This window comes from Hippocampus guttulatus, chromosome 5 (genome assembly GCF_054856545.1).
Source record: "Hippocampus guttulatus isolate MCC_2025c chromosome 5, RoL_Hgut_1.0, whole genome shotgun sequence".
NCBI lineage: Eukaryota > Metazoa > Chordata > Actinopteri > Syngnathiformes > Syngnathidae > Hippocampus > Hippocampus guttulatus.
Genome location: NC_141265.1, coordinates 15,885,186 through 15,909,515, shown reverse-complemented (window position 1 = coordinate 15,909,515; position 24,330 = coordinate 15,885,186). Strand labels below are relative to the sequence as shown.

General features: G+C 43.5%; 1 protein-coding gene across 1 annotated transcript in view; it reads right to left on the bottom strand.

Moving 5' to 3' along the window:
• Window positions 1–3,112: 3,112 nt before the first annotated feature.
• ptch1 (patched 1) overlaps window positions 3,113–24,330 on the bottom strand; it is a 52,412-nt gene continuing 31,194 nt past the window's right edge. Inside the window, exons 13-24 of the mRNA XM_086111602.1 lie at window positions 23,605–23,723; window positions 21,570–22,173; window positions 20,447–20,756; window positions 19,581–19,723; window positions 15,053–15,236; window positions 12,922–13,202; window positions 11,309–11,446; window positions 11,067–11,209; window positions 7,438–7,537; window positions 6,992–7,345; window positions 5,840–6,305; window positions 3,113–5,765 (exon numbers count right to left, since the gene is read on the bottom strand). Of these exons, the coding sequence (XP_085967728.1) occupies window positions 5,841–6,305; window positions 6,992–7,345; window positions 7,438–7,537; window positions 11,067–11,209; window positions 11,309–11,446; window positions 12,922–13,202; window positions 15,053–15,236; window positions 19,581–19,723; window positions 20,447–20,756; window positions 21,570–22,173; window positions 23,605–23,723 (2,841 nt within the window). The 3' untranslated portion in view covers window positions 3,113–5,765; window position 5,840. The remainder of the gene's footprint in view (window positions 5,766–5,839; window positions 6,306–6,991; window positions 7,346–7,437; window positions 7,538–11,066; window positions 11,210–11,308; window positions 11,447–12,921; window positions 13,203–15,052; window positions 15,237–19,580; window positions 19,724–20,446; window positions 20,757–21,569; window positions 22,174–23,604; window positions 23,724–24,330) is intronic.

Below are 24,330 nucleotides of genomic sequence, written 5' to 3'. Positions count from 1 at the left end.
ATTTCCTTCGCCATAGCAATAGTAAGTGTGCACAAACATACCCGCACACAGCCCCCCACACCCCCACACACACACATTGGGTTGAATGGTTTTCAAGGTGTCTGTGAGGCCTCACACTGACCTCCTTGACACACACACACACACACACACACACACTTGTCTCCTCAAAAGTGGCTGATGTGGAGTGGTATCAACAAGTGGTGTGGTGATGCTTCCTGCAGATTTATTCTTGAACTCTGTTTCTTATAAAGAACGTGTAAATCCAAGCCATGCATCTGGCAGGAGTGTGTGTGTGTGTGTGCGTACGTGTGTGTCTGTATGTGCTGCGATGTCAACAGAACAATCCATCAGATATACAGTACATTTGATGATGATCAGGCCTTTCTGGGTTTGACAAGTGGAGGGAGTTAACGGATTTTTTAAAAAATTCTTTGCACATGCAGATATAAAGGGAAGGAAATACAAAATAGAATGGATATTAGATATGTTTGATCTGATCATTTTATCATTGATGATAAACATTTTAAAAGGTTCAGTGTGAGATGAGTTACTGACTGATTTCATTAGCGTGAGTTAAGTTAGCTGTCGCGTTCGTAAACCAGTTAGTTGTTGGAGAATGTCAGTTAAGTAGTGCGTTAGTGAGTTTGGGAGTTACAAGCTCCTCACTTGCCGTACTGGGATGTGCCAGTTTCAGCCTAAACGCATATTGTAGGAAACTAAGCGTCGTCTAAGGTCTAAAAATTGCAATCAATTCTCACAAAAATGTCTGTTGACACATCTATTTATACTCACATCAGTTTCTGAAAATAGTGGACCGATCAGCCCAATATCACGGATTAGCGTTTTTCTTTTCCATAGAGGCGCTCACAACAGAATCTTATGCCGCTACATGATGAAAATGCTTTGTCTATAAAATTCGAAGTATTGTGGTGTCATTATCAGAGGTTGATGTCCATATAAAAAAGTGGAGGGGTGGAGTCAAGGAAGAAACCAATTTTGATTTAGTGAAAGAAGTTGCAGATGAAGGACTTTACCTTGAATTTGCCTTTACGCTTAGCTTGCATTGGAGCAGAGGGACCACCGGATGCAGCCGATGCATCTGAAAAACAAAGCATGCATGTATTGTATGTGGTAATTGGAAGCCATTTTGTGACGAATGAATGTTGAACGATTTGATGCACATCCATCTGGGAAGATAGCCATGACCCGAGAGAAAAGGAACTTCCTAATTGCCTCCTTACCCTTCTACCCTTCTTCATCCTCCTGTCCTCTGAAGAGGACATGCACAGGAAACACTTGTTGACAACCTGCTGCTCATTAGTCAGACAATATAAGCACTTCAACTTCTGTTTGGGACAACGTCATCAGCTACCTCTACACAAAAGATGATTTAAAGCACTGCTTACTGTAATGGATAATTCATGCTGTTGTTTTTTTTTTTGTGCACTGCAGGTTTCCACGAGTAGGTTACCTTTGTGCTAAATACATTCAAAAGTTTGCAAAGATTTAAACATAGCACCAACTACACTGAACAGGAGCATGAGTTATTTGCGCAAACGGTGAATGCCCAACAATGTGAAGTGAAAGTCAGTAAGGCCATTGCTAGCACACCATGAGAGGTGTATTGGCAGATCCATTTATCCTTTATCTTAGGTTCTTACGCAACAACAAAGGTTGCGTTTATACATTTATTAAATAGTTAACTTAAAAATCAGCTTAATTTTAAAATCGTGAGCGAAACGGATTCCTCTTACACATTTAGTCGGATTAGCGTCAACGCGAATGCAAGTACAACATTACAGATGTCATAAGAGATCCACCAACATAAAATCCACTAAAGTCGTGTTCTGATGATTACTTATGGAGTCTTTAAACGATATCTGGATTTTACAGCCGGTGGGGACAACTAAAGCACCGCATTCTTGTTAAGATAACGGATTAAAAATGTCAAGTCGAGTTAGCGGAGTTCAAACTGTGACAATCGACAGTTTGCTGTGTATGCGTTTCTTGTTACTGTGTGTGTCTTTATTGGCTCTAAAAATATATAATGACTCAAACCACCCCGTGCTGATCCCAAGTCAGCACCTTCAACTTAATTACAGACATGACATATTAGGACATTCCCCAGCATCCATCTTCATGTAGTTTGCTTTTAATTCTGACCTACCAGCTCATATAGAGCTGCCACCCATGCAGCTGACAAGGGTGGTGGTGGGCTTGGGAGGGGGGGGGGTGTCCTAGAGTGGGGGTATGTCCTGCCTGCTGCCCCGCCAGCTCGGGGCCTCATGCCCTTTTTTTCAGGACTCGGAGCAGGGCCAGCTGTATTCTGACTCCAACCAATTTCCTTGCAGTCTATAAAGCTGTCAATCAAAATCATAAAATGGAGGCGAGGGGTGTGAGGGTGAAGGCAGAGTGGGGTGCAACGATGGGGGCTATAGGCCACATGTTCGATAGACGGATGAAATAATTCTGAGGGTAAAAAAATTTGAAATAATGAAATATAATGTATTCATTATAATTAGAAACAGACTTATAAATACAAAAAAAGATTTATAAAAGGGTGGTTAAAATACATTAATGTGGTTTGTGTAATTCAAATAAAATAATATATAACCGACTTGGATAAGGGATGGATTAAAATAAATCAAAATCGATAAATAGGCAAGGACACAAATTTGAGTCAGAAAGTAAATATATATTAATTGATCATTTGTAAAATACAGATTTTTATTTAAAGTGTGGGTAAAAAAAAAGAATTTCAAGGGATCGAAAAATGCTTAACACATAACTTACAATACAGTAAAAATGATCAGCTTTAACTTGGTGACCTGATTTAACTCGTTTCATCAAAACTTGAGGAACTGTTTGCATTTCAACTATTGCTTTGTTTAATGACGCCGTCATCTGAAATTTGCCATATATAAGTATATGTGGCATCATGGTGAAGCAGTCAATACAATTATTTTGATAGAAGGGTGAAAAAAAAAATCATACATTTGAAAAAAAATCTTTCCATCAATCATATTAATTAATAAGGGAAATAAAAATAAAACACCACAGTCCATATTTTTTGCAATTCCTTTTTATTATTAAAGTTAAACAAAGACACAAATAAGTTATAGTTTCGATTTTATTAGTTAGAATTCTATCAGTGTTTGAACATGAATATTTGGCGGGCTAGTACAATGTTCTACTTGGATGGCCACGCACGCGCACGCACACACTCACGTACATACTCAGACATACATGCGCGCACACAGCTGCGTAATACTGAAAGGGAAGTGTTGATGTTGTGTGCACCTTTCCCGCGGTATGGTACTGTATAACATTCCATATAAAATCTTTCATATATACTTCTGTCAAAATAGCCTTGACCGCTACTATGTACACTACAAAAATAAATTTTCATATAAATAAATTATATGGCATACATTTATCTTTGTAACAGAACAACAGCATACATCCAAAATGGCAGTCTGGAACAATTGCAAAACAAAACAAACAAAACAAAACGCTAAGAGCTATGATGACCTGTAGTGTAAAAATGTTATATCATTTTTTTTTTTAAATCCTCCTATTTAACATTAGTAAGCACTTTATACAGATCAAAACAATAAACTGTAATAGTGTTTTTTTTAACCTCATAAAAATCCCTGCATTTGTTATCCACTGGCATCACAACAAAAATGACAAAAACATCTTATATTACAAAAAATATATAAATATCACAATTGACTGTCGAGAACAAACAAACAAAACATATTTCAAATTGAATAAAATAGTTGCCAGCTATGATTTTCTCCTCTACTGCCAATATGACACAGAGAGAAAACAAACAAAAAAAATAATCGAACAACCTTGTTCATGCAAGCAGCTGATTGGACAGACGACAGGAAGTAAGAGGACACACACACACACACACACACACACACACACACAGGGGTGGGGTCCAATTAACATTGTGATGCTAACTCCAGTTAAGTGATAAGAAAGGGTAAGGAATAGGATACATACACATGCTAATATGCTAAGATCATGAAGCAGTTAGCCATTAGCAGGCTAGCGGGCTAACTAGCTTATTGTTTGGCCTCAAAGGAAACAGAAAACCTACATGAGGAAAGTTGTTGCTATGAGTTGAGTTATAGTTGATGGCCTGGTTGGGCCAACTTGTACAGTATGTTACGTGAATATTTAGCTTATCCGCTAGGCTAGAACCAAAGGAGGGGCTAACGCCCCCACCCGTTTGTTTGGACCCTGTTCCAGAACTTTCTGAGGTGGTTTAAGGAAAAAGAAAAAAAACTATTTGTTGCCTGCTAAGGTTAAATAAGACAAGCTTCTACAGTACAGGTGGGGAACATACGGCCCATGGGCCAAATAAGAGCACCGATATTACCTTTTTTTAAAGTTATTATCATCAGCTAATTTTTTTTGTTTGTCACTTCACAATGTAAGTTAACAATAGAGGTCAACAAGTGTGTGTACACACTGTTTTTCATTGAGCATGTTGTCAAGACATATGTTATACAACGGACAGTAAATATTTTTTTCTTCTAAAAGTCTGTACTTTTTTTTTAAAAAATTGAACCAGTACATCTACTTTTACCAGAGTCTTTTTTTCCCCAAACACAAGTGCCTGTACTACTTCTAAAGTACAATGTGTTGTGTGACTACTTTTTTGATTTCTGGCCCTTGGAGGACTTTATAAAAACTTCAATGGTTCCCCACCTTTTTCCTACAAGAAAAAACAAACACATTGGTAAAAGAAGCTGAGTGCACAAACAGGTTCCAATGTAGAGGCAGTGACTTGAAAAAAATACAAAAAAAAAAAACAGCTCCAAAAAAAAAAAAAGAAAAAATCTTCATATCTGCTTGTCTTAAATAGCACGCATAGCGTGTGGAGTTAAAAACAGTCATTGTTACAAAAACTACCACAGGTTTGTGATAAAAAGTCAGAATTGAACATGCGTACCTTTGTACAAGTACAACCATCATCATTCATATACACGCACGCACGCACACGCACGCACACACACACGCTGAACTGAAGGATATGGTCTTTTACCAAGGATGTCAACAGTATCATAAAATTGTATTTTATTCCGCGATTCTAATTATTATATTCGAAAAGAAACCTAGGTACGATATGTCACAATAATGATCTACTACAAAACATCCATCCATCCATTCATTCTCAAATTTGCTTATCCTCACAAGAGTCACGGGCATGCTGGAGCCCGTCCCAGCTTTCTTGGGGGGGGGACATCCTGAACTGGTTGCCATGGTATTTTCAACTACATTCAATAATTTCATTGATATTCATTTATGGAGCTGATTTTCTTCCAATAAATCAATTATAGCAGAATGTATTAAAATAGCATATCGCTTACTCATATTCCTTCCTCCTTTCCTTTGTACTTCCTTGCATAGTTCAAATGGGCCAACATATTGTGATGGAACACACACACACACACACACGCGCATGCACACACACATTCACACAATGGCAGTCCAAGTCTGTTAACATGAGGACTTGCACAACTTTCTCCCCTTAGTAAAAAAAAAAAAAAGGAGCTAATTCATTTGTCCCTATGTACATATGTATACATCTTTTTAAATATAGAAAGAAATATTTTACGACAAGAGACCACCGGGTTACAGTAAGAATGAGCACCATGAGGAGAAGGCATAAGGACCACGGGCGAGGCAGGCTGGGCCATGTTATCTGCTTTTAAAGTCCATCTTTGGCCGTGACAGGCACAAACACACTGCAAGACAAAAATTGGTATTAAATATTAGTTAACAAAGGTTTCCTATGAACATAATGTATACGGTGACAAACCTCAGCTGGCCCGACTGCCACTGCTGCCGTCAGCTGCCTCAAACTCCAGATCCTGGAGCTCCATTGGCTCCACCGTGCTTCCACTGGCACCCGTGTGGAGGTCTGCAGGCACGTGGGGGTCCTGGAAGGAGGGTTGGGCCTCCTCCTGCCGGTAAGTGTCTGTTGCAGCGTATCCGGGGTAAGAGGAGCCAGGGGGGTGGACGGCGACGGTGACGGAGGCCGACGCCGTCACCGTCGTGATGGGCTGGCCATAAGTGTTGGGGTGGTGCGGAGGGGCACGCCCCCGGTGGCCCGCAAAGTGTTCCCTGTGGCCGTGGGCGCCAAAGTGGGTACCGGCCTCGGTGGAGGTTTCGAAAGCGTCCGTGCGCGGGCGGCCTGGGGGCGGGGCCTGCCGGTGCTGTTGGCCCTTGGGGTCCCTGGCACGCTGAGGAACGCTGGGCCCGGGTCCAGCATTACAACCCTGAGACTGTGCAACAAAACAAAGTCAAACATCTCTTACTCATTATATTAATAATAATAAAAATAATGATAACCATATACTTGGCTATAGTTATTTAGGAGGTGCCGATGGACATTTTATACTTCACTGAATATTGTGGAAATTAAGATTAATTTATAAGGAATTAAAATGTTCTTTTTTATGTTAACAAAAATGATAAAATACTGAAACCGTCATTCCTGTTCTTTTCAACATTTGTCAGTTTTTTTTCCATTGACTCTAAAATCCATAAAATTTTTAAAAACAAAGTAATTTTCAAAAAAGTTGTATGTTCCATCTTTTTAACAAATATTATTTAAACTTAGTTTTAATTCAATTTATAAAATCATTTTAAATAATAGAAAGATAAAATATCGTTTTCACTCTCCATTTTACTGTTTAATTAATGATGAAAAAACCCCAACCCATTTAACTAATGATTTTTTTTAATGGCTTTTTATGCCAGATAAATATTCTTCTTTAAGTGTTATTTACAATTCTTTATCTTTTTTGTTTTTAGCTTTTTGTGTCGGATGGTAAATGATATAAGGTTTTTTTTGTTTTTGTTTTGGTTTTGTTTGGTTTTTTTAAGTAATTGCATACAATCAATTAAATTCTTAATGATCAGTGAATGGACAAATGGAAACCCACCGCGAGAGACAGTGTGGTCTTACCGAGGACACATTATAGGCTGCGGGATCGGGGAGCCTGGTTGGGCGTCTGTGGCCCGACGCCATCCTTCTTTCCTCTTCCGTCCTGGCTATTCTGCCACTGCTGGTGGGGAGATGGTACTGCTGCTGCTCCTGCTGTCCGGCCTGTCCTCTATGCGGGGACAGGTTGTCGCCCGGCAGTTCCTGGTTGATGCCCGACGCAATGCTGTTGGAGCTGTACTCAGAGTCCGACGAATCTGAGGCTGCGCCTGAGGTGGCCGAGGCAGAGGCCGTGGGGCGGGGACGGACAGAGAAGCGGACCACGTGGGATGGCGATTCCGGGGTGGGTAACCTGCTGCGACCATCCACTGGAATCACCTTAAATAATAAATCGGTCAAATGTATATCATTATGGGCTGGTCTGATATAGTCAGGGCCTGTATTTTTTCCTAGTTTATTTAAATGCTTACCTCAGGATAGGGCCCAAAGTAGGACAGTAAGACGGGAAGAAGGACCAGTCCATTCAGAACTCCCAGAACCGTTAGGATGGCCAATACTGCAAAGAAATACCTGCAAGCACAAGCCACACATAAGCCAAGCTTCAAAAGTAGAATTAATTATTATAATAGAATTATACGATATATCTGACAAGAATGGAGTACAATTTTATCATGTAGCTGAAAGCATAGTGATGTTGCTGTAAGTGCTAAGTAGTTTTACTTCATATTAACTTAAGTGGATACAGTATCTTGTCTTCGTAATTGTATGAGAGTTGGGAATGTTAAAATCTTACTGAAAAACAAGGCATTAAAGGGGAGGTCAACCCAGAAAGTGTCTTTACAATCATAAGTTTTATGCAGCTCTACTAGTCTTACCGTGACATTCATGTTGCGTTTGTGGAAAACGAGTTAAGCAGTAAAATGCATTTGTTTTTGTCCGTCTCAGGGGACGGACGGCCATTTTGCCACCTGCTGTCGACTAAAAATGACATCACAGTTGCTAAGGGCTCAGGTAACAACCAATCATGGTTCAGCTTCAGAAAACAGGTGAGTCATAATTGGTCATATGAATCGGAATGGAATGGAGGCGCATAGAACATACTTCCCCTTTAACATGAATAAAGGTTTTAGAAAAGTGAACTTGAGTCACTTCACAAGCACAGCTTTCAGAGACTTTCCGGTATTTTCTCATTTTAAAAAAAACATTCTCAAAAAATTTACTTTTACAAATAAAATTGTTGACCAGTGTCACAAAAATTGGATTCAATTTTGGAGGTTCCACTGTCATGCAAACATATTTGTGCTCATCCGAAACATGCTAATTCTATTATGAATTAAAACACAGCAGACGCCAACAATAACAACAAAAAAAAGTTCAAACCACAGACATTTGAATACCCCCAACAATTACCACTCACCACATAAACTCATATACACTGAACACACCCCTAAACATGGAAGCATGCACTTTGTACGTGTAATTTGACAAAAGAGAAATGTACCTGATGTGATTTTAAGTCCGGCTCAAAGAGGGTTATTGTTTTAGATGCCACAGAGAGAAAAGAAAAAGGAAGCATAATTAGCCAGCGCAAGTTAATTCAAAAAGTGATGTGAGCGGTTGCGGGCGGGGGTGACTGGGTTTAAGGGCACTCGCTCTTGAGTCTGAGTGTGTGTGTGTGTGTGTAAGCAAAACATGGAGAAAACAAAGCAAGGAGGAATGTGAAGGGAGGAGGCACTGGGTAAAAGAAGGGCGATGAGGGGGCCTCCCTCTCTTAAGAAAGTGAATGGAGTGAGGGGTATAGAATTTGGAAGCCAGAACAATTTAGTGGAGGAGGAAGGACTAACTTTCACTCACAACCCAGGCTGCATTTAACTCCTCCCAGAAAAACAAAGTTTGTCTCTTAGTCAACAGTACATCACATTGATGGAGTTCCTTGACATCAATATACTACTTTCCTAAAAGACAGAACTTCTGCACCATTTTTGGCATGTTTTCAGTAAGAACACAAGAACTGTGGATTGGAGTTTTTCAACTAACAGCTGATATTTTGAGCTGGGAATCGTTTTCAGAGGGGGAAAAAAAACTGCAATAGGTAGATTAGCGAATAGTGGATCTTGAATATGTGGGGGACTACTGTAATCCAAACTACAATTATGATTGTGGTCCACACCATGTGGGGTAAAGCCTACATCACCTTGAGGACGTGCACTCGCGTAAACACTCGTGTCCATGTGCGGCCCACATACCGGGACACAGTGCCCCTCATGAGCTGTTTAGAGTGAAAACATTCACAGGGCTGACCGGAGAGAGTCAGGGAAACACTCCCAGCAAGGAAATACGAGCGGGGCCTTGTTGTTACTGCGCCGTCTCGGGGCGCTGCTTTGTTTGCTCACACAACAGCAGATCCTTCCAAATGGAGGCCCAGAAAGCCGAGCACGCCGCTGGAGGTGAGGAGAGAAGTGATCGTGAGGCCTTGCCTCTGTGTGTGTGTGTGTGTGTGTCCTGGCTGGCAGGCACGCCATCGCTGACCCTCATGATTACAAGGTCAGAGAGCAGGTTGGGGGAGGAGGGTGGCGTGGACGTGCGCGCACATGACTGAAATTTGCGTGTTTGGAGGTCACATGGACCTCTGCGTTGGTTTTTCTTAAAGGAGCAGGCCGCGCAAATTACATGGCCAGCGCGTGTTGCGGCTTCACGCAACCATACGTGAATGTTAAATTACTCTCTGACTTCACTAGAAATTTCTCCCTCTGGCCGTGCGAACGTTTAGAATTGTGCCTCATCTTCGGCGTCAGTTAAGCCACTGCCGTTGCAGACTCTCCGCTTACAAGAGCACACACGCAAAACAAGCCACCAACACAGAGCCCCCACAGTGCGTCGGCTTTAATTTCCACTTCTCCAGGCTTTCCACAGCTGCGCTCTTTGCCCCCCTCCCACCCGGTGCCTCCCCCCCATAGCACCCTTTGCTTATAAATGTCTAGCGAGGGTTGTTAAAACTCGCTGAAAGAGATTTCAAAAGCCAGAGAACTTTCCTGCTCTTCCAACTCCCCGCCATCATCTTTTCATTTTGCACCCCCCCCCCCCCTTTACTCCCTCCATCCTTACTTCACATGACCTTCAACTCTTCATCTGTCCCCTGGGTTCCTTTCTCTGAACATGGCAGTTATGGGAGACACCAAAGCCCATCACCTCAGAGTTGAACAGCTAAGCTTTTCTACTGTCAACATTGACTGCGATGGTATCGTGCATAAGCTGAAAGGTGTGTTCCCCTCATCCAAACGTCTCACCCATCTTTTGGGTGACTCACACACAGTTGACCAGCCAAGTTTGACACACAGTTCTGAAAAGTGTCGTGGTACCTTGACTTATGAGTCTTTTACACATAACATAATTGAACATAATAACTGAACAACATAATTGAATAAAACGTAGAGAATTAAAAGTTTTTTTGGTTTATTTTCAATTTCGCTTTATTTCGATGGGCAGTGTACTGCTCCCTCTGCTGTGTTGTTGAGTTGTTTTACGCAGAGCATAAATAATACACGTCTGTGAGTATTGTTATATCCTGTCCCACTTCTGACACCGTCTGTCACAGAACTCTGATTACTAGTCGCCACAATTTAGATTTGAACCAGGGTCTCGAGTTGAAACTTGTACACTGATGACACCGGTGAACCAGGCTGTTTCACACGCGCGATGTTTGACATGTTTTCACACCACACTGACTGAATGGCTCCATCACACGCACAGCTACAAACTTAAGTCAGATCAAGGTTGAGAAGTTGTGAAGAGAGCGCTGCCTTCCAAGACAAAGGATAAAGAAAGCACAGTTGAGGAGACCCTAGCAATAGGTTTTAGAAAATGGTGCTCTTCGGGTAGCTGGAAAAATAAAGAGGATTGGAGTGGGGGGGGGGGGGAAGGAGGGGAGTGAGCCCACATGCATGACCGGCATCTCAGGTAGATTCCAGGGCGACATGCAGGTTGAGGCATGGTCTCAGTGGTCCGCTGACGCCACACAGACCCCGATAAAGCATTCCGTATAGGGGCAATCCTATCAGCTTACAACGTTCCGTATCCATAAGTGTTGACGTGCGCTCACCTGACGATGAAATCGAACTCGGAGCCCGCGAGCATCAGAACGCCCAGCAACGTTGAGAAGGCGCCGTCGAGCACCGGCGCAAACATGTGCTCCAGCGCCAGCACTGCCCGCTTGTGACGGTCCCCTATGGCCGTCAGGAAGGCCTTCAACACACACAAAAACACACGCGTCATCTCTCACTCTTGAGCACCCGGCTGGCCGAAGCTCAGAGCTATGCACAAATGTCGAATTGAAGCGCGCACCAAGGCCACGTGGACAGTAAACTCCACCCCGATGCCCACCGAGGCGATGAGGATGACCACGGGAACGGCGCTCAGCTTGATTCCCATCAGCCCCATGAAGCCAAACAGCTCCACTGTCATGAGAGACAGCACCAAGACCTGCAGAACATGGAAGCCACAGCAGCGCGGTTAAAATATGAGCTTGGAAAGATTTGCTGACACATTCTGGACATGCATGTGGACTTTAGGAATCTCTTGTGTGATTGCAGTGCAGAGACAGATGGGTGTACAGTACAGTGGGCACTTACAGATCTGTTACAGTTAGTAGCAGCACATTTATTTGAAATGCGTGTGTCTGCGTGGAGGCCACTGAGAAGAGAGGGACATGACCATGGACTGAATGCCATTATCAGTGGACAGGTGTCAGGTTACATGGGGCCCAAATCCTTTGAAGAAATTGTACAAGGGAGGGAACGGTGTGTGTACGGAGTGTGTGTGTGTGTGTGTGTGTAAAAGACTGTGCCAGAATAGACTGTACACATGAACAAATTTCTATTAAAACAGTAACGCTGCCTGTTTCATTGAAGGCACACCTCCAATACATCCTTTTTATTTTCCCAGAATCCAAATATTAGCTTACAGTAGTAAACAAACCAGGACCCCGCCTACTGCCCAAAGACCGCTGGTGTAGGCTCCAGCACGCATGCGACCCTCGTGAGGATAAGCGAATTTAAAAATGGACACACACACACACACGCACGCACGCACACACACACACACACACACACTTTTCTACAATAATCTATATAGTTAACTAAACCTTCACTATCAATCAGTTTGGTTCGTTTCATGAGCAGTCGGTGAAACTGACACCACCCCATAACCTGCCCTTTGATGTCACGAGTAAAACTGGACGGATGAACATGAAGGCCCTCCCTTCCCTTCCCAGTCCAAGGACTCGGGTATGTCTGCCATAAAACACAGCCCATCGCCAGAGGAAAAAAAAAAAAAAGAGCAATGCGTGTGTTTGTGTGTGAATTATGTCCCGGTATGTTTATGCGTTCAGGTACACACACGCCTGTGTGTGTGTGTGCGTGCCTTCGTGGAAACACTGCCACGGACAGGAAAGAGAGGAGGAGTTGGGTGGATGGAAATAAAATCACTTTTTTTTTAATAGGTTTAAAAGTTGCAAGTTGTAAAAGTCCTTTCCTCATCTATTTAGTGTCTGAGAGTGTTAGAGTGGACTAAAGAGCACAAGATAAACACTGGTGACTGGGCCTACAATAACATTCAGTAGATGCGTCTTCCCTTCCTACTCTTCTCTTGGAGATGCCCTCTGGACCACACAGAAAAAGGCCCAAAATATAGAGGGAAAGGAATTCTGCATATTTGAAAAATTCATTCAGTTTGGTGCTACCATGCTGTTGTAGTTGTAGTCGTTTTATAAACCTGCATAACTTTCTGCCACATAAATAATTTATAAATCCTTGTTGATGGCATTTCTTACCACAGATTAGTACCGGTACATTGCCTTTTGCTGGTTTGTGGAGAGTAGAAAATTAACTTGCAACGTGATCTCTCGATTCCACCATTATGAGTTATTATCCAGCATGAGGCGTGTGCGCCATACTCACAATGATGCCGGCAGTCCACGGGTTGAGCAGGAAGAGGGCGCAAACCAGGAAGGTGCAGGCGAGCACCACACTGATGGAGAGGAGCAGCCAGTGGCGAAGACTGACATACTGCTCCCAGAAGAGGAAGGGGTAGCCGTTGGGGTAGGAGGGCAGGCCTTGACGGCTGTAGTTGCCACAAATGGCCCGCACGCTCTCAATGGCCTCCACAAACTGAGGCGTCTCCCGGAGCCCGTTGAGGTAGAAGGGGAACTGTGCGTATTCGATAGGCTCCGCCGCCGGGACTAAAGAAGAGAAAAAGCCAAAACAGCGTTACCCAAAGAGTACAGTTTTTGTAGAAATCAGAGGGTGCACGTTGAAGAGCTTTCTCTAAACTGAAATGCTGTAGAATTAAGTGAAATACAGTCAATTATAGCCTGTAAGGATCATAAAATCTAAAAAACTGTTTATCTTGGCCAATATTGACGGACTATTTCTAATGAAAATCGCTCAAATGCTAATATGCTAACGACAGGCATGGTAACCCTACAGATTGGAACTTGTGTATGCCGTCGTTTTCATAATTGTTTTTTTTAATGAATTTTTCAGTTTAAATTTAAAAAAATCATAATTAATTAAACGCATGACTCGGCCACACGTTTCCTGAAATCGTTACAAATCCATTCAAACCTGTAAGAAAAAAACATTCCACTTTGTCTGGCCACATGGTGTCTTAATCAACAGTGGCACTCAATAAATTAGCACAAAATAATTTGAAGACGACCAAAATAAGCAACCATGAGGTCCAAAGAAAGTGCGGTGAACCGGTTATTATACTGGCGTGCTTTTATTTTGAAGGCCTGTCTTTTGGCAGGATGTCACATCAGCATTGCCACGAGCAGATTGGGAGGCGTTGCCATGAGTTGTTCATGAACGCTTCAGAATTTGACACCATTTTGTCGATCTAAAACTATAGATATTCTCTGTAAATATGTATTTGTTGTGATCATTTTTAGGTGTCTGGAAAGGATTAATTGCATTGCCATTATTGCCGGTGAGAAATATGCTTACAAAAACCATAGCATTTCGTAAAATAAATTTTTAGCCAGACATTTCGAAAGGGTTTAAAAATACTGTCCAACATGCAACGAAGGAGCTGAACATTTTGGAGTTGGAATGTATTCCAGCATTTGTGCAGTAATAGTAATAAAATACAGTCGCTAATTTTGGATTATTGTTGGCCAAATCAGCAATATCAAGTCGGTGAGCATCTACATACATCCCTGTGTGTGGGGGGGGGGGGGGGGGGGGGGCGGGGCAGTGTGAAACAGAGCTCCATTGAGTCCAAGCCAGCTAGTCTGTGGGCTAGCCGGCCTAATGAGGGCCTATCAGTTCCAAACGCACCCGAGTGTCAGAGCTAACGGTGATCCGTTGTAATTGTCATGTCACAATCGGCGACATGACCACACCCTAATCGAACTGCTGTGAAATCAAAATCTGAAATGCATAAATTTAGGAATATTAACCGGCTCTCCTGCAGGGGTGTGCGCCTGCTGAGGTCAGACAGGAGGCCATTATAAGCTCAACTCTAAAATCGTCTCTTCTCCAAAACTTCCTGCTTGTTACCCAATTGTGCAGCCTGCCCTCATTATCCAATCACTGTCCTCCCCCACGTGGAGAATTTCCTGACTTCAAATCACAGGGTGGAATCAAACACCAACACCAGCGAATTACAGGGCATTTGTGGGTCAAGGAACTTTTAATAATGTATGCACATGTAAAGACAGAGAGCCCCCCCGGCTCGAGAATGCATTACGGCATTCACCGCAGTCACCATTAAGATGAATGCAACGAACGGCGTCTTGGTCTTCGGCCCGGCAACCTGAGCCCGCGCTACCGCGGTGGCACGGTACTACGACCTCACTCATGGCTGAGAGGCAGTCAACCCTTAACCACAAGAGGTATACACTGCTCACATGCAGAAAATGTGAGGAAAAAGGCTAATATTGTGTTTCCTCGTATAGAGTTCATATACGGTACGTAATTGTGGCCTTTGTCCTGTCACAGTTAAATGGTCATTACGATCATCCAGTGAGACTGAAATATGGAAAGCTGTTGTTGTAATATTCTGTGGCAATGAGGAATGTTAACTTACTGCTGAGGCGCGTCTCAGGCATGGAGTCAGTGCGGTCGTGGAGCCACTCGGGAGGGTGCGGGCGAATATTGGCCTGCGATGCAGCATAGGCCACCGGGTCGTTGCTGACCCAGGCCGTCAGGTAGATGTAGAAGGCTCCGGGGTTGATGATGCCGTCGGCATCCACAAGCCTGTGACGTGTCAGCTGGCAAAACAGATGTAGCAACTCAGTCCTGCGTTCTGATCTTTTGACAGACATGAACTTTATAACAATGATATTGTTGTTTTATAGGAAATCGCAGTGTAACTTGGACATGAAAAAATATTGAAGCGAGAAGACGCGCCGAACTGAAAACACTCTATGAGCGAGTGTGACCACAGAAATGCATATTTAAGCACATGCATGAGGGAAAGTGGATGAGCGAAGCGTTCATAGTCAGACTCAAATATTAGTTCATCTCTCTTTCCAACTGAACGGATGAGAGGGGGACACCTAACTGGTTTCATTTTTTTATTTTTTAAATTCCCGTACTCGTCTTCAGCTCTTCCCAGAATTCTCATGCCACATTAAAGCATGGAAATACCCCATAGTGGTCAGGGACAGTTCTTTTTTCAAATGTAGGTGGAGTGTAGCCTTTATTTTTACGCACTGCATTTTTGGAATAATATTGAACAATGTTACCAGTACAGTATACGGTAGATTATTCCAACTTATTTCAAGCGGTGCTGCAATTTAAAACAAAATCGAAAGGATCATTATGGTGAAAGGCAGAGAAACAAATTCTCACACAACACTGTGGCACATTATCATACTATCTCACCTAGTTTTTCCAAATAATATCACTTATGGATAACAAATTATGTATTTTTGTTCATCTGTCAATGCTTGCGACGTGTATTGACAAGCTGAAAAATTAAATGCTCTTCCACTAGATGGCAGAAGATGCAATTATTAACCTTTGTATTCACCTGTTGCCATTAGTCCAACAGAATATTAACTTTGGCTTCAACTACACAGGCCCAAATTCTATGAGTAAAACATTTTTGTTTGGTGGTATGGCATGAGATTTTACAATGTAAAACAAGTGGTTTGGCCCTATCGAGGTCGGAAAACAATGGCTTCCTGGAAAAGTAATTGCAAGTAAAGACATAGTCTCAACATAACGCAAACCCAGGGAACTTGAACTCACTTGATGCTCTGTTTATGAGATTAGTTCTGCTGTTTTGCGAAACAATGCACCGATTAGCTAACTTTTTACTATGCGTGCGTGAACTGATGCAATTATGATAATTACCGGTACCTGTTTTTTTTTTGATAGGAAAAAGGAGACACCTATTTGAAAGAGGCTTTCATGTGACGTTAGTCAAGTCGATGACTTACAATACTGTAGATGTTTTATTTTTTTTTAATACTGATGCGGTTGTACTTCGTCAATAGTGAAGTGAAGACTCTTGTTTCTGGCCTCCCATGTGGAGGCACAGGAGTGTAAATTTGCATTTGGACTTAGAAGCTTCACTATATATTGCTCTGCCACTCTACCTTCACTCAGCCGTAAATTCCTCCTTCTAGGGAGGAAGTGAAAGGTCTGGGGGGTTGAAGCTGTACTAATGGGCTTAGGTAGATTTTTTTTTTTGTTGAAGTAAAAAAAAAAAAATAGCTTGAGTTAGCGTAACAATAAAAAAAATTGGCTGGAGTCCCTGAGCCCGTCTGTGTGTAGTTAACCTGGTTGTTAACACTGAAGGAAATGCCACCCAGCAAATGGAGGAGAGCAATAAAAATAACAGGACATCTGTACAAATGTTGCTTGTGCTTGCTTCTCCTGACCCCGGACACACAATGCCTGGCGCTTACCGAGCTCCTGATATAAGTCACTTCTTAGTCAAAGCACAACAAACGCACACAGAGTGGCATGAAAGGGAACCGTGTGCTTCGGCTTCCTTGGTTGAAAGGGGGACGCAGTAGTGGTGCGCGCGGTGAGGAGAAAGGGAGGGGGATTCCGGAGGGTCTGGTGGAGATGAACAGCAGGAAATGCAACAACTTTCTTTAAGTTGTCCAGGATAGGACATAAGTTCAGGAAATGATGTCACAGGGATGTACAAAGTAGAATATTGCGCAACACGCACGTCATGAACCACAAGAAACTCGATTGAACTATTCTGCCATTTAACGGACCAGTTTGTGTGTTACCAAACAACAATTTAGGAAAACGAGGGTCTCACCAAGAAGTACACACTTCTTGCTTGGAAGACACTAAGGTTGCTGGAGATAAAAAGACACTGAGTACTATCTGGATAATGCTGCTGCATCCGGAACTAAAACACAACAGGAGGGTCAGCTACCGCTAGCATGAACGCAAGAGTTGGAATCCAACAAGACAGCAATTGAGAGCGTCAAGGTTCTCCTGTAATTACATCTCGGTTCGGGAACAATTTATTTATTTATTTTCAATCTCAGAGGATACTAAAGACCAAAAAGGGAAGACTGTGAAGCAAAACCCAACTAGAGGATACACTAATGCTAGCAAATGTGTTCATTTTTGTCCAGTGCCAATGAGTAAGGAACAGTGGTCTAAGTCACAGACCCACATGGGATTAACGCCTCCTTTTATCTGCCATTGTCAAAAGTTTGCATCTTGGTGCTGCCAAAGAGGAGGCATGATGTTAATCCCAGTCTGTGTTGCTATCTTGACCTCCCGCTGAGAACTTAGCTGGTGTCATTTCCTCTCCAGTTCCGCGCTGGAAATAAGCTTATTTGAGTGGAGGTATTAACTCAGCAGCATCTCAGACGCTGATCCCCAACGATGCTGAAGCCTCTCCAGAAAAGACACAAACTGCTTAATAGTACCGTTATAATTACAGGAATGGTCTTAAACTTGCCCAACCATTGATCCTGAGATCCACATTGACAAGTGAATGACTGCATGATTTGGCATTGTATTTGCTTAAAAAGGAGATGGATGCATGTTTGTCACAAAACTGTTCCCAAGTGTCAAAGTATTTTTACTTGTGGCTGCAGCAGTTCATATCCTCCAATGTACACTAATTAAACACTAACACTAATAGAGTGGAACCTCAAGGTACACAAACTTGGTTCTGTGATCCCGTTTTGTAATCTGAAATGTTCAAAAGTCAAGGTAATATTTTCCATTGAAATGAATGGGAATTGAATTAACCCGTTCCAGGCACAAAAACAAAGGTTTTGATCTTTGATCTTGAGGCTTTTGATCTTCTTCTTTTTTTTTTAGTTCCTCTGCATGACAGCATTTGAGACAAAGGAAAACTTTACAGTAATTAAAAGCAGAAACTTCATATTCAACCAGAACTCATTCTTTGCTGTGAAAACGATTTGGGAATGGAGATTTTGTGTGCGGGTTAACTCTACTGTTCGTGGTGATGGTTTTTGTGTCAGAAATTTCCCCCCGAAAATGCGACTTCGACTCCGGAATGACTTATGTTTTTTTTTCTCATTACTTTTTAAAATGTGTTTTGACTGGTGTGACTGGAGAGATTTTTACTCAGAAAACTGAGAACTGAACATGACAGAAAAAAAGCCAATTTTTTAATTGATTGCTTACCAGCCGATATGATAATATGTGCCCAATTGCGGAATAATGAGGCCGTCTGACAATCTGTCCATCACTATACACTGCATTGACATTTTCATCGACCAATCAAGTTACAGGTATGTGCCGCGTATCAGAGGCTAACACTCGTCCGTCCATCTGAATGCAGTTTTGCTTAGCGTTTGCTTTGACACGAAAGCAGGGGTGTCACACCCGTAGCGGATGTGAGTGTTTCTTATCATAGTTCCTTTGCACGATAGCATTTTGGTGCGTTTGGGCTGGCCCTTGAAAGTGGCTCTCAATCTTCACCCGACCTCGCTGATCATGCAACATGTGATTAAAGTTGCTAACGGAGAGGTTATTAATTAATTTTGGCCTACTGCTACCAGTGCAGAACAGCTAGCCCTGACACACAATTTCACAAATAGATGAAAGATGTACTTGGTTGCTTAATTTCTCACTTGATGAATGGCGGCACTCCGGAGACCCATTTATTTGCATACAAGTCAATAAAAAGTCTATTTTGTAGAATAAGTTTGATTGAAAAGAAGCAATTTGCAACTCCGAACTGGAGAATCCACATTAACGTGATCACATAGATGAGATCTGGTTGGAGTTTCACGCAACAGCTTCTTTGTGCTGGGCCTTGGAATCCCAGACCAAGTGTTAAGCTGACAGGCTGCATGCTACGGGGAGACATCCCGCTGTCAGAACCCCTCACGCACGTTCATCCATCACACGCTAACGCACGGCAAGAGTTAATAGGTTTTTCAGAAGGCGGGCCGAGGGTCCCAGTGAGAGCTTTAAATTCCTCAGCTCGGTAAAGTCATCACAAAGCGCGAGACGATGAGGGAAGACAGACAAGGAGGGGGTAAAAGGGGGTCGGGGGGGGGAGGGGGAGTTTGCAAGGTGGGCGTCGTTCCTCTTGGCCCAATCAAATGGCTGCTACACGTTCAGACGCATCTCATATGACGGATGAGGCTTACCAGGTTGAAGTTGATGGGCTTTTCTCTACGTCCTGTCTGCACTAGAAGCTTGTACGCCAAGACGCCGTCGTCAGAGCCGTTCTTGTAGCTATTCAGAGTGATGCAGCCGGTCTCCCAGTCCTTGTCGAATGCCTGTTGCAGACCTGTGCGATCGCACGCACGCACACGCACACACAGACACACACACACACAAAACTCAACACCAGAAACTTAAACTATACCCCTGACTAACAAGATCGTCTGATTTAATATGATAACTGGCCTTGAACCACTATGGAAAAAGCTGAAAATGTTATGCTTTTTATTCATAGAGACCATTAGGGGGAAATATCAAGAACATGTGGCCGCCTCTCTTCATCCATATGTGCCTGCGCCGCGCTCTCCCAACACTCACACTGCGGGCCGACTGCGGGAGATGTTGTTTTGGGTCTCGTTCCTCAGGCCTGTCTGGCTCCAATTTGTCCCACCATTGCACACATCAATATCACACACAGCTCTCTCTGTGTGGTTTACACATGCACGCGCACGCTCGCGCACAGCACAGCACAGCACACACCCACACACACACATGTTATGTGTCTAACGTCCACAGGACAAAGTCAGCGAGCGCACGTCCCAGTTGTACATGACTTAACAGAATTTAAGGAATTGCTTTCGTGAGGTCAAGAGACACTGTATCGAACAAGTAAACCTCACTAGACCTCAGAACAGCGAGTATTCGCGGATTAACTCCGCCTTTTTCTTTGTCCTACTTATGCCAAAGGATGGGGCCGCCTCACGATGGGCGTTATGGGCCGTATCCCAGATGACTGAAGAAAATTGGACTCTCATTGCTATAATCTCATTTCATGTCATATCAACATTACCTTGCAGCCAGTCCCTGAAGTAGTGAAGCCACATGGGGGGCAGCTGTCCATTGTCCTCCTTCAGCACGTAGCGGACGCTGCGGAACCTGCGGTGCAGCTCGTGCAGCAGCGGCTGTTTGTGAGCATAGTCGGCCCGCTGCGTCACCACGTACATGTTGTAGAAGGAGAAGAATTTGAACTGGGCGCCGATGAAGTCATACTCGCTGGTCTCCCGCGGCACAATGTCGGTCAGCTCCAGGCCGTCCCGCACCTGGGTGGTGCCGTACAGGCTGACCCCCAGCAAGGCCAGGAAGAGCATGATCACCACTACCTGCAAAAGGACGAACACGGAGGGGCCGCAACCACCCCCCCCCCCAAATCATTTAATCCCTGGTTCTATTGAGTGTTGATTTTAATTTTATCATCTGCATTACAGATAATGTTCTTGGTATGGTGTTTTCTCAATTGCCACACAGGCACCACATTGATGATAGCTGTTATGACTTTGCTACGTATTGCCACCTTTATAGCAGACAAAGCTCATTTGAAACTTAGTGGAGTGCAGGTCTTGAGCAATCGCAAATGGACATCAAAAGCCAACATCTCACGCTGTTGAACTTTGAGGAAGTCAAGCGGAATCTGGTGGGAAGACCGCACGTTTTCTGAGCAAAGCACTTTCTCGTACTTGCAGCGACATTCACTTGCGGTTTCATCCCCTTCTAAAAGGGGCTTGTATAATCTTGTATACAAAGCCTGTGATCATCTGACCATGTGTTGCCAGATTTGGCTAATAATCGCGGATCAAAGAGCGCAGATGGAATAAACTGGAATGTTCCTTTTAGTCGTTTGGCAGCGAGGGGAAGACTGCGCATGAAATAATTTGCTAAAGTGGAGAAATATTTGACAGCACGATGAAAAGACAAAGAAAAGATTCTGTAATGAAGTCAAGTACAGGCCACCAGATGATTTGAGTTGGGCGAGTGTTTTGAGAGGGCTGGCCACCCACGAGACTGAGGTCAGACTGTGTGTGATTCAGATAGGACATGACTCCAGATTTCCTCCTACTCTGTCATGAGCTCGGGTGACTAACCCTCCTCGTTCAAACTCCCACACACTTGCACAGAAGCCACTCTGCTCGGCTCACCTTGGTGGTAGACTGCAGCAGAAACGGAGCGTAGTGCTTCTCGGCGAAAGAAGCCAGTGTCCAACGGGTGCAGGGAGGCTCCATGCACCTCACGCCAAGCGAGGCCTCCCCAAACTGGGAGAGCAAGTCCCGTGTGGAGTTGTTATTCTCCTGGCTCTGGCCGCTTCCTTCGGCAGAATCCTGCTGAGGGCCTGAGCCTGAAGTAGTAGCCGGAGCCCCGCAGTGACGATATCGAGCTGTCCGGTGACTCCGCCTCCCGCTGTTGTTATTGTTATTGGTGTAATAGTCGTTGTGAGGGTCGCTCCGGCCGGGCGGCGGGTTGATGGGCTGCACGGAGATCTGAGAGCGGGGTTCGGCCGTGGTGTAGAAAGCCTGCGTGCGGGGGTCGTACTCGGTCCGGAGCTGCACCGTGGACTGCATGGTGATCTGTGTCTGCTGGGCAAAGCTGTGGCTGCTGTAGGAGGGCGGCGGGCTGTAGCTTGGCGGAGGCGTGTGGTACGAGGGGAGCCCCGTGCGGTAGGATGGCGGAGAGCTGTAGCGACTCCCGTCTGATCCATCCAGGTACGCCTGAGGCTCCATCTGGATCACGCGGTTCGCACATGGGCTGCAAAGACAGACACGTTAGGACACAAGACCCTGAAAGCTCATGTTTGGATGCCCCCCCCCACGTTCCTGTGTTGTACAAACGGAACAGACGTGGAGTGGGAGCATGAAGTAAGACAATATCATATGCAATTTTCCAGCCTTGGAGATAATATCACGAGTCACTTTTCATACGACTTGTAAAGGTTTGAAAACATTTTTTTTCTTTCTATGTCATATTCATGGCAACGACCCAGAATTTGGGGAACCAGCAATTTATCGCATTCCAGTGTGGTATCGACCGTCCATTTTAGACTACTTGTAAAATGTTTCTCTCTTGGCATGTTTTCTGCCCGTCGCTGTTCTGTATTGTTGTCAACGACACGGAATGGAGGGGTAATAGTAACCCGGCGCTTTAACACCTTCTGAGATAGTAACAGAAGCCCCTATCATCCTATATGTAAAAGCAAGACATCCCCCCCCCACCCCCGCCTCCCTTTTCTCTATTTATAAATGCCAATGAAGTTTGGAACAAAGTAGAGCCACCAATTTTCCGTCTACAAAGGTAGGAACAGAAGGCCCTTTTATTCTACCTGTAAAAGTTGCAAGTTTTTTTTTTTAACCTTTTTACCAAGTTTTCTGGAGAAATGGTCGCAACATGGAAGTGGGGGACAAAGTCAAGCATGTCATTTTAAAGCCTTCGGCAGCAGTCTCAGAAGCCCCTTTCATACTGTCTGTCTGTCAAAGCAGCCATATTTTCCAGCTATTTTCCTGTGTTGCTGTTGTGTCTGAATGGCACCGTGACATAGGGTGACAAAGTCAACCCACAAATGTGACATATTCTGGGATAGCATCAGAAGCTCCCTTCATCATTTTTCTCCTTTTTATTTTCTCCTATTGCTGTTCTGCACAACTGGCACGGACAGTGACTAGGGGATTGAAGTTGACTCCCGGGCTTTAGAGGCAGTCTCAGTGAGCGAGGTAATGATTCGATATTATCAGCAACTTCAAGTATTGCTCGTGGGAAGAAGTGTTTTGAAATACAAACAAATTGGAACAACTTCCCGGAATGGATTGTGTTCCACCTGGGAGGTTTTGCTGTATTACTTCATCTTTTTGATCCAGCTCTTGACTCGGCTCTCATTCGATTACGCAGGTGTACCTAATGCTGTGTTTTCCGGGAAATGAGGAGCTGAGCCAAGTAGGATTTAACTTTGTGTGCGTGTACTGTGCACATCTGTGCGAGTGCTCTGCCAAAAAGCATGCCCAGACTGGCAGGAGACTGGCGAGGGTTTCACAACAAAAGGCCAAGGCAGACAAACAACAAATAGAAGCAGGCCATCCATCAGACAGCATTCGACAACTTGAGAAGTCATTAGAGTAAAAAGGCTGCGTGTGTGTCAGACACGGTCACTGTCAGATCACAAACTAGTTTGCATGCGCGCGTCCACACCTGTAGAAGCAGCAGAAAATGTCAAAGCGTCTGTCTTCTCGTCGGTACAGGTCCATGCTGAGGATGGCGGGGAAGATGAGCAGGACCATAGCAAAGTTAAACACCACCACCACTGCAGCCTGGCGGAAACACACAAACATTTACGTTAGCCTACATGAAAAGTCATTTTAGTAGAGCAAGAAATTTGTGATTTATTGAACATTTGCTCCTGACTGTCATATTGTTTGGGTCACCGTGTCTATTGCATTTGAGGCAGCGTAACAATAATACTATACATTTTTGTGACCTTATTCAGCCACATGAGAAGTTAAAAATATTCGGAACAGCTCTCACTATGATGCCACTACGAACTATAACCACAACAATAGACGCAGGAATATCTTTGGCCACATCACTTGTATTACATTAAATTATTTTTATAATTTTTTTTTACGTGTTACATTTTCAATTGACTGATTAACAGTTAATGTAACGTTATGTTGAATAATTATAAAACATAATACAGAATTTGTTTACAGCTTCAAATTTGCTATAACTAGAACAAGACTAATAATCAATTAATTTTATGTTATATGAAATTCATGCGTGTGTCCAAATAAAATAAAATTTGAAAACTATCATAAAGAAACATTTTACATGAAAAATGAAGACGACTACCAAATCAAATCTTTCAATGGTGAAAAAAGTAGAAAAATGATCATAAGTATTTCGTTCAGGAAAGATGAT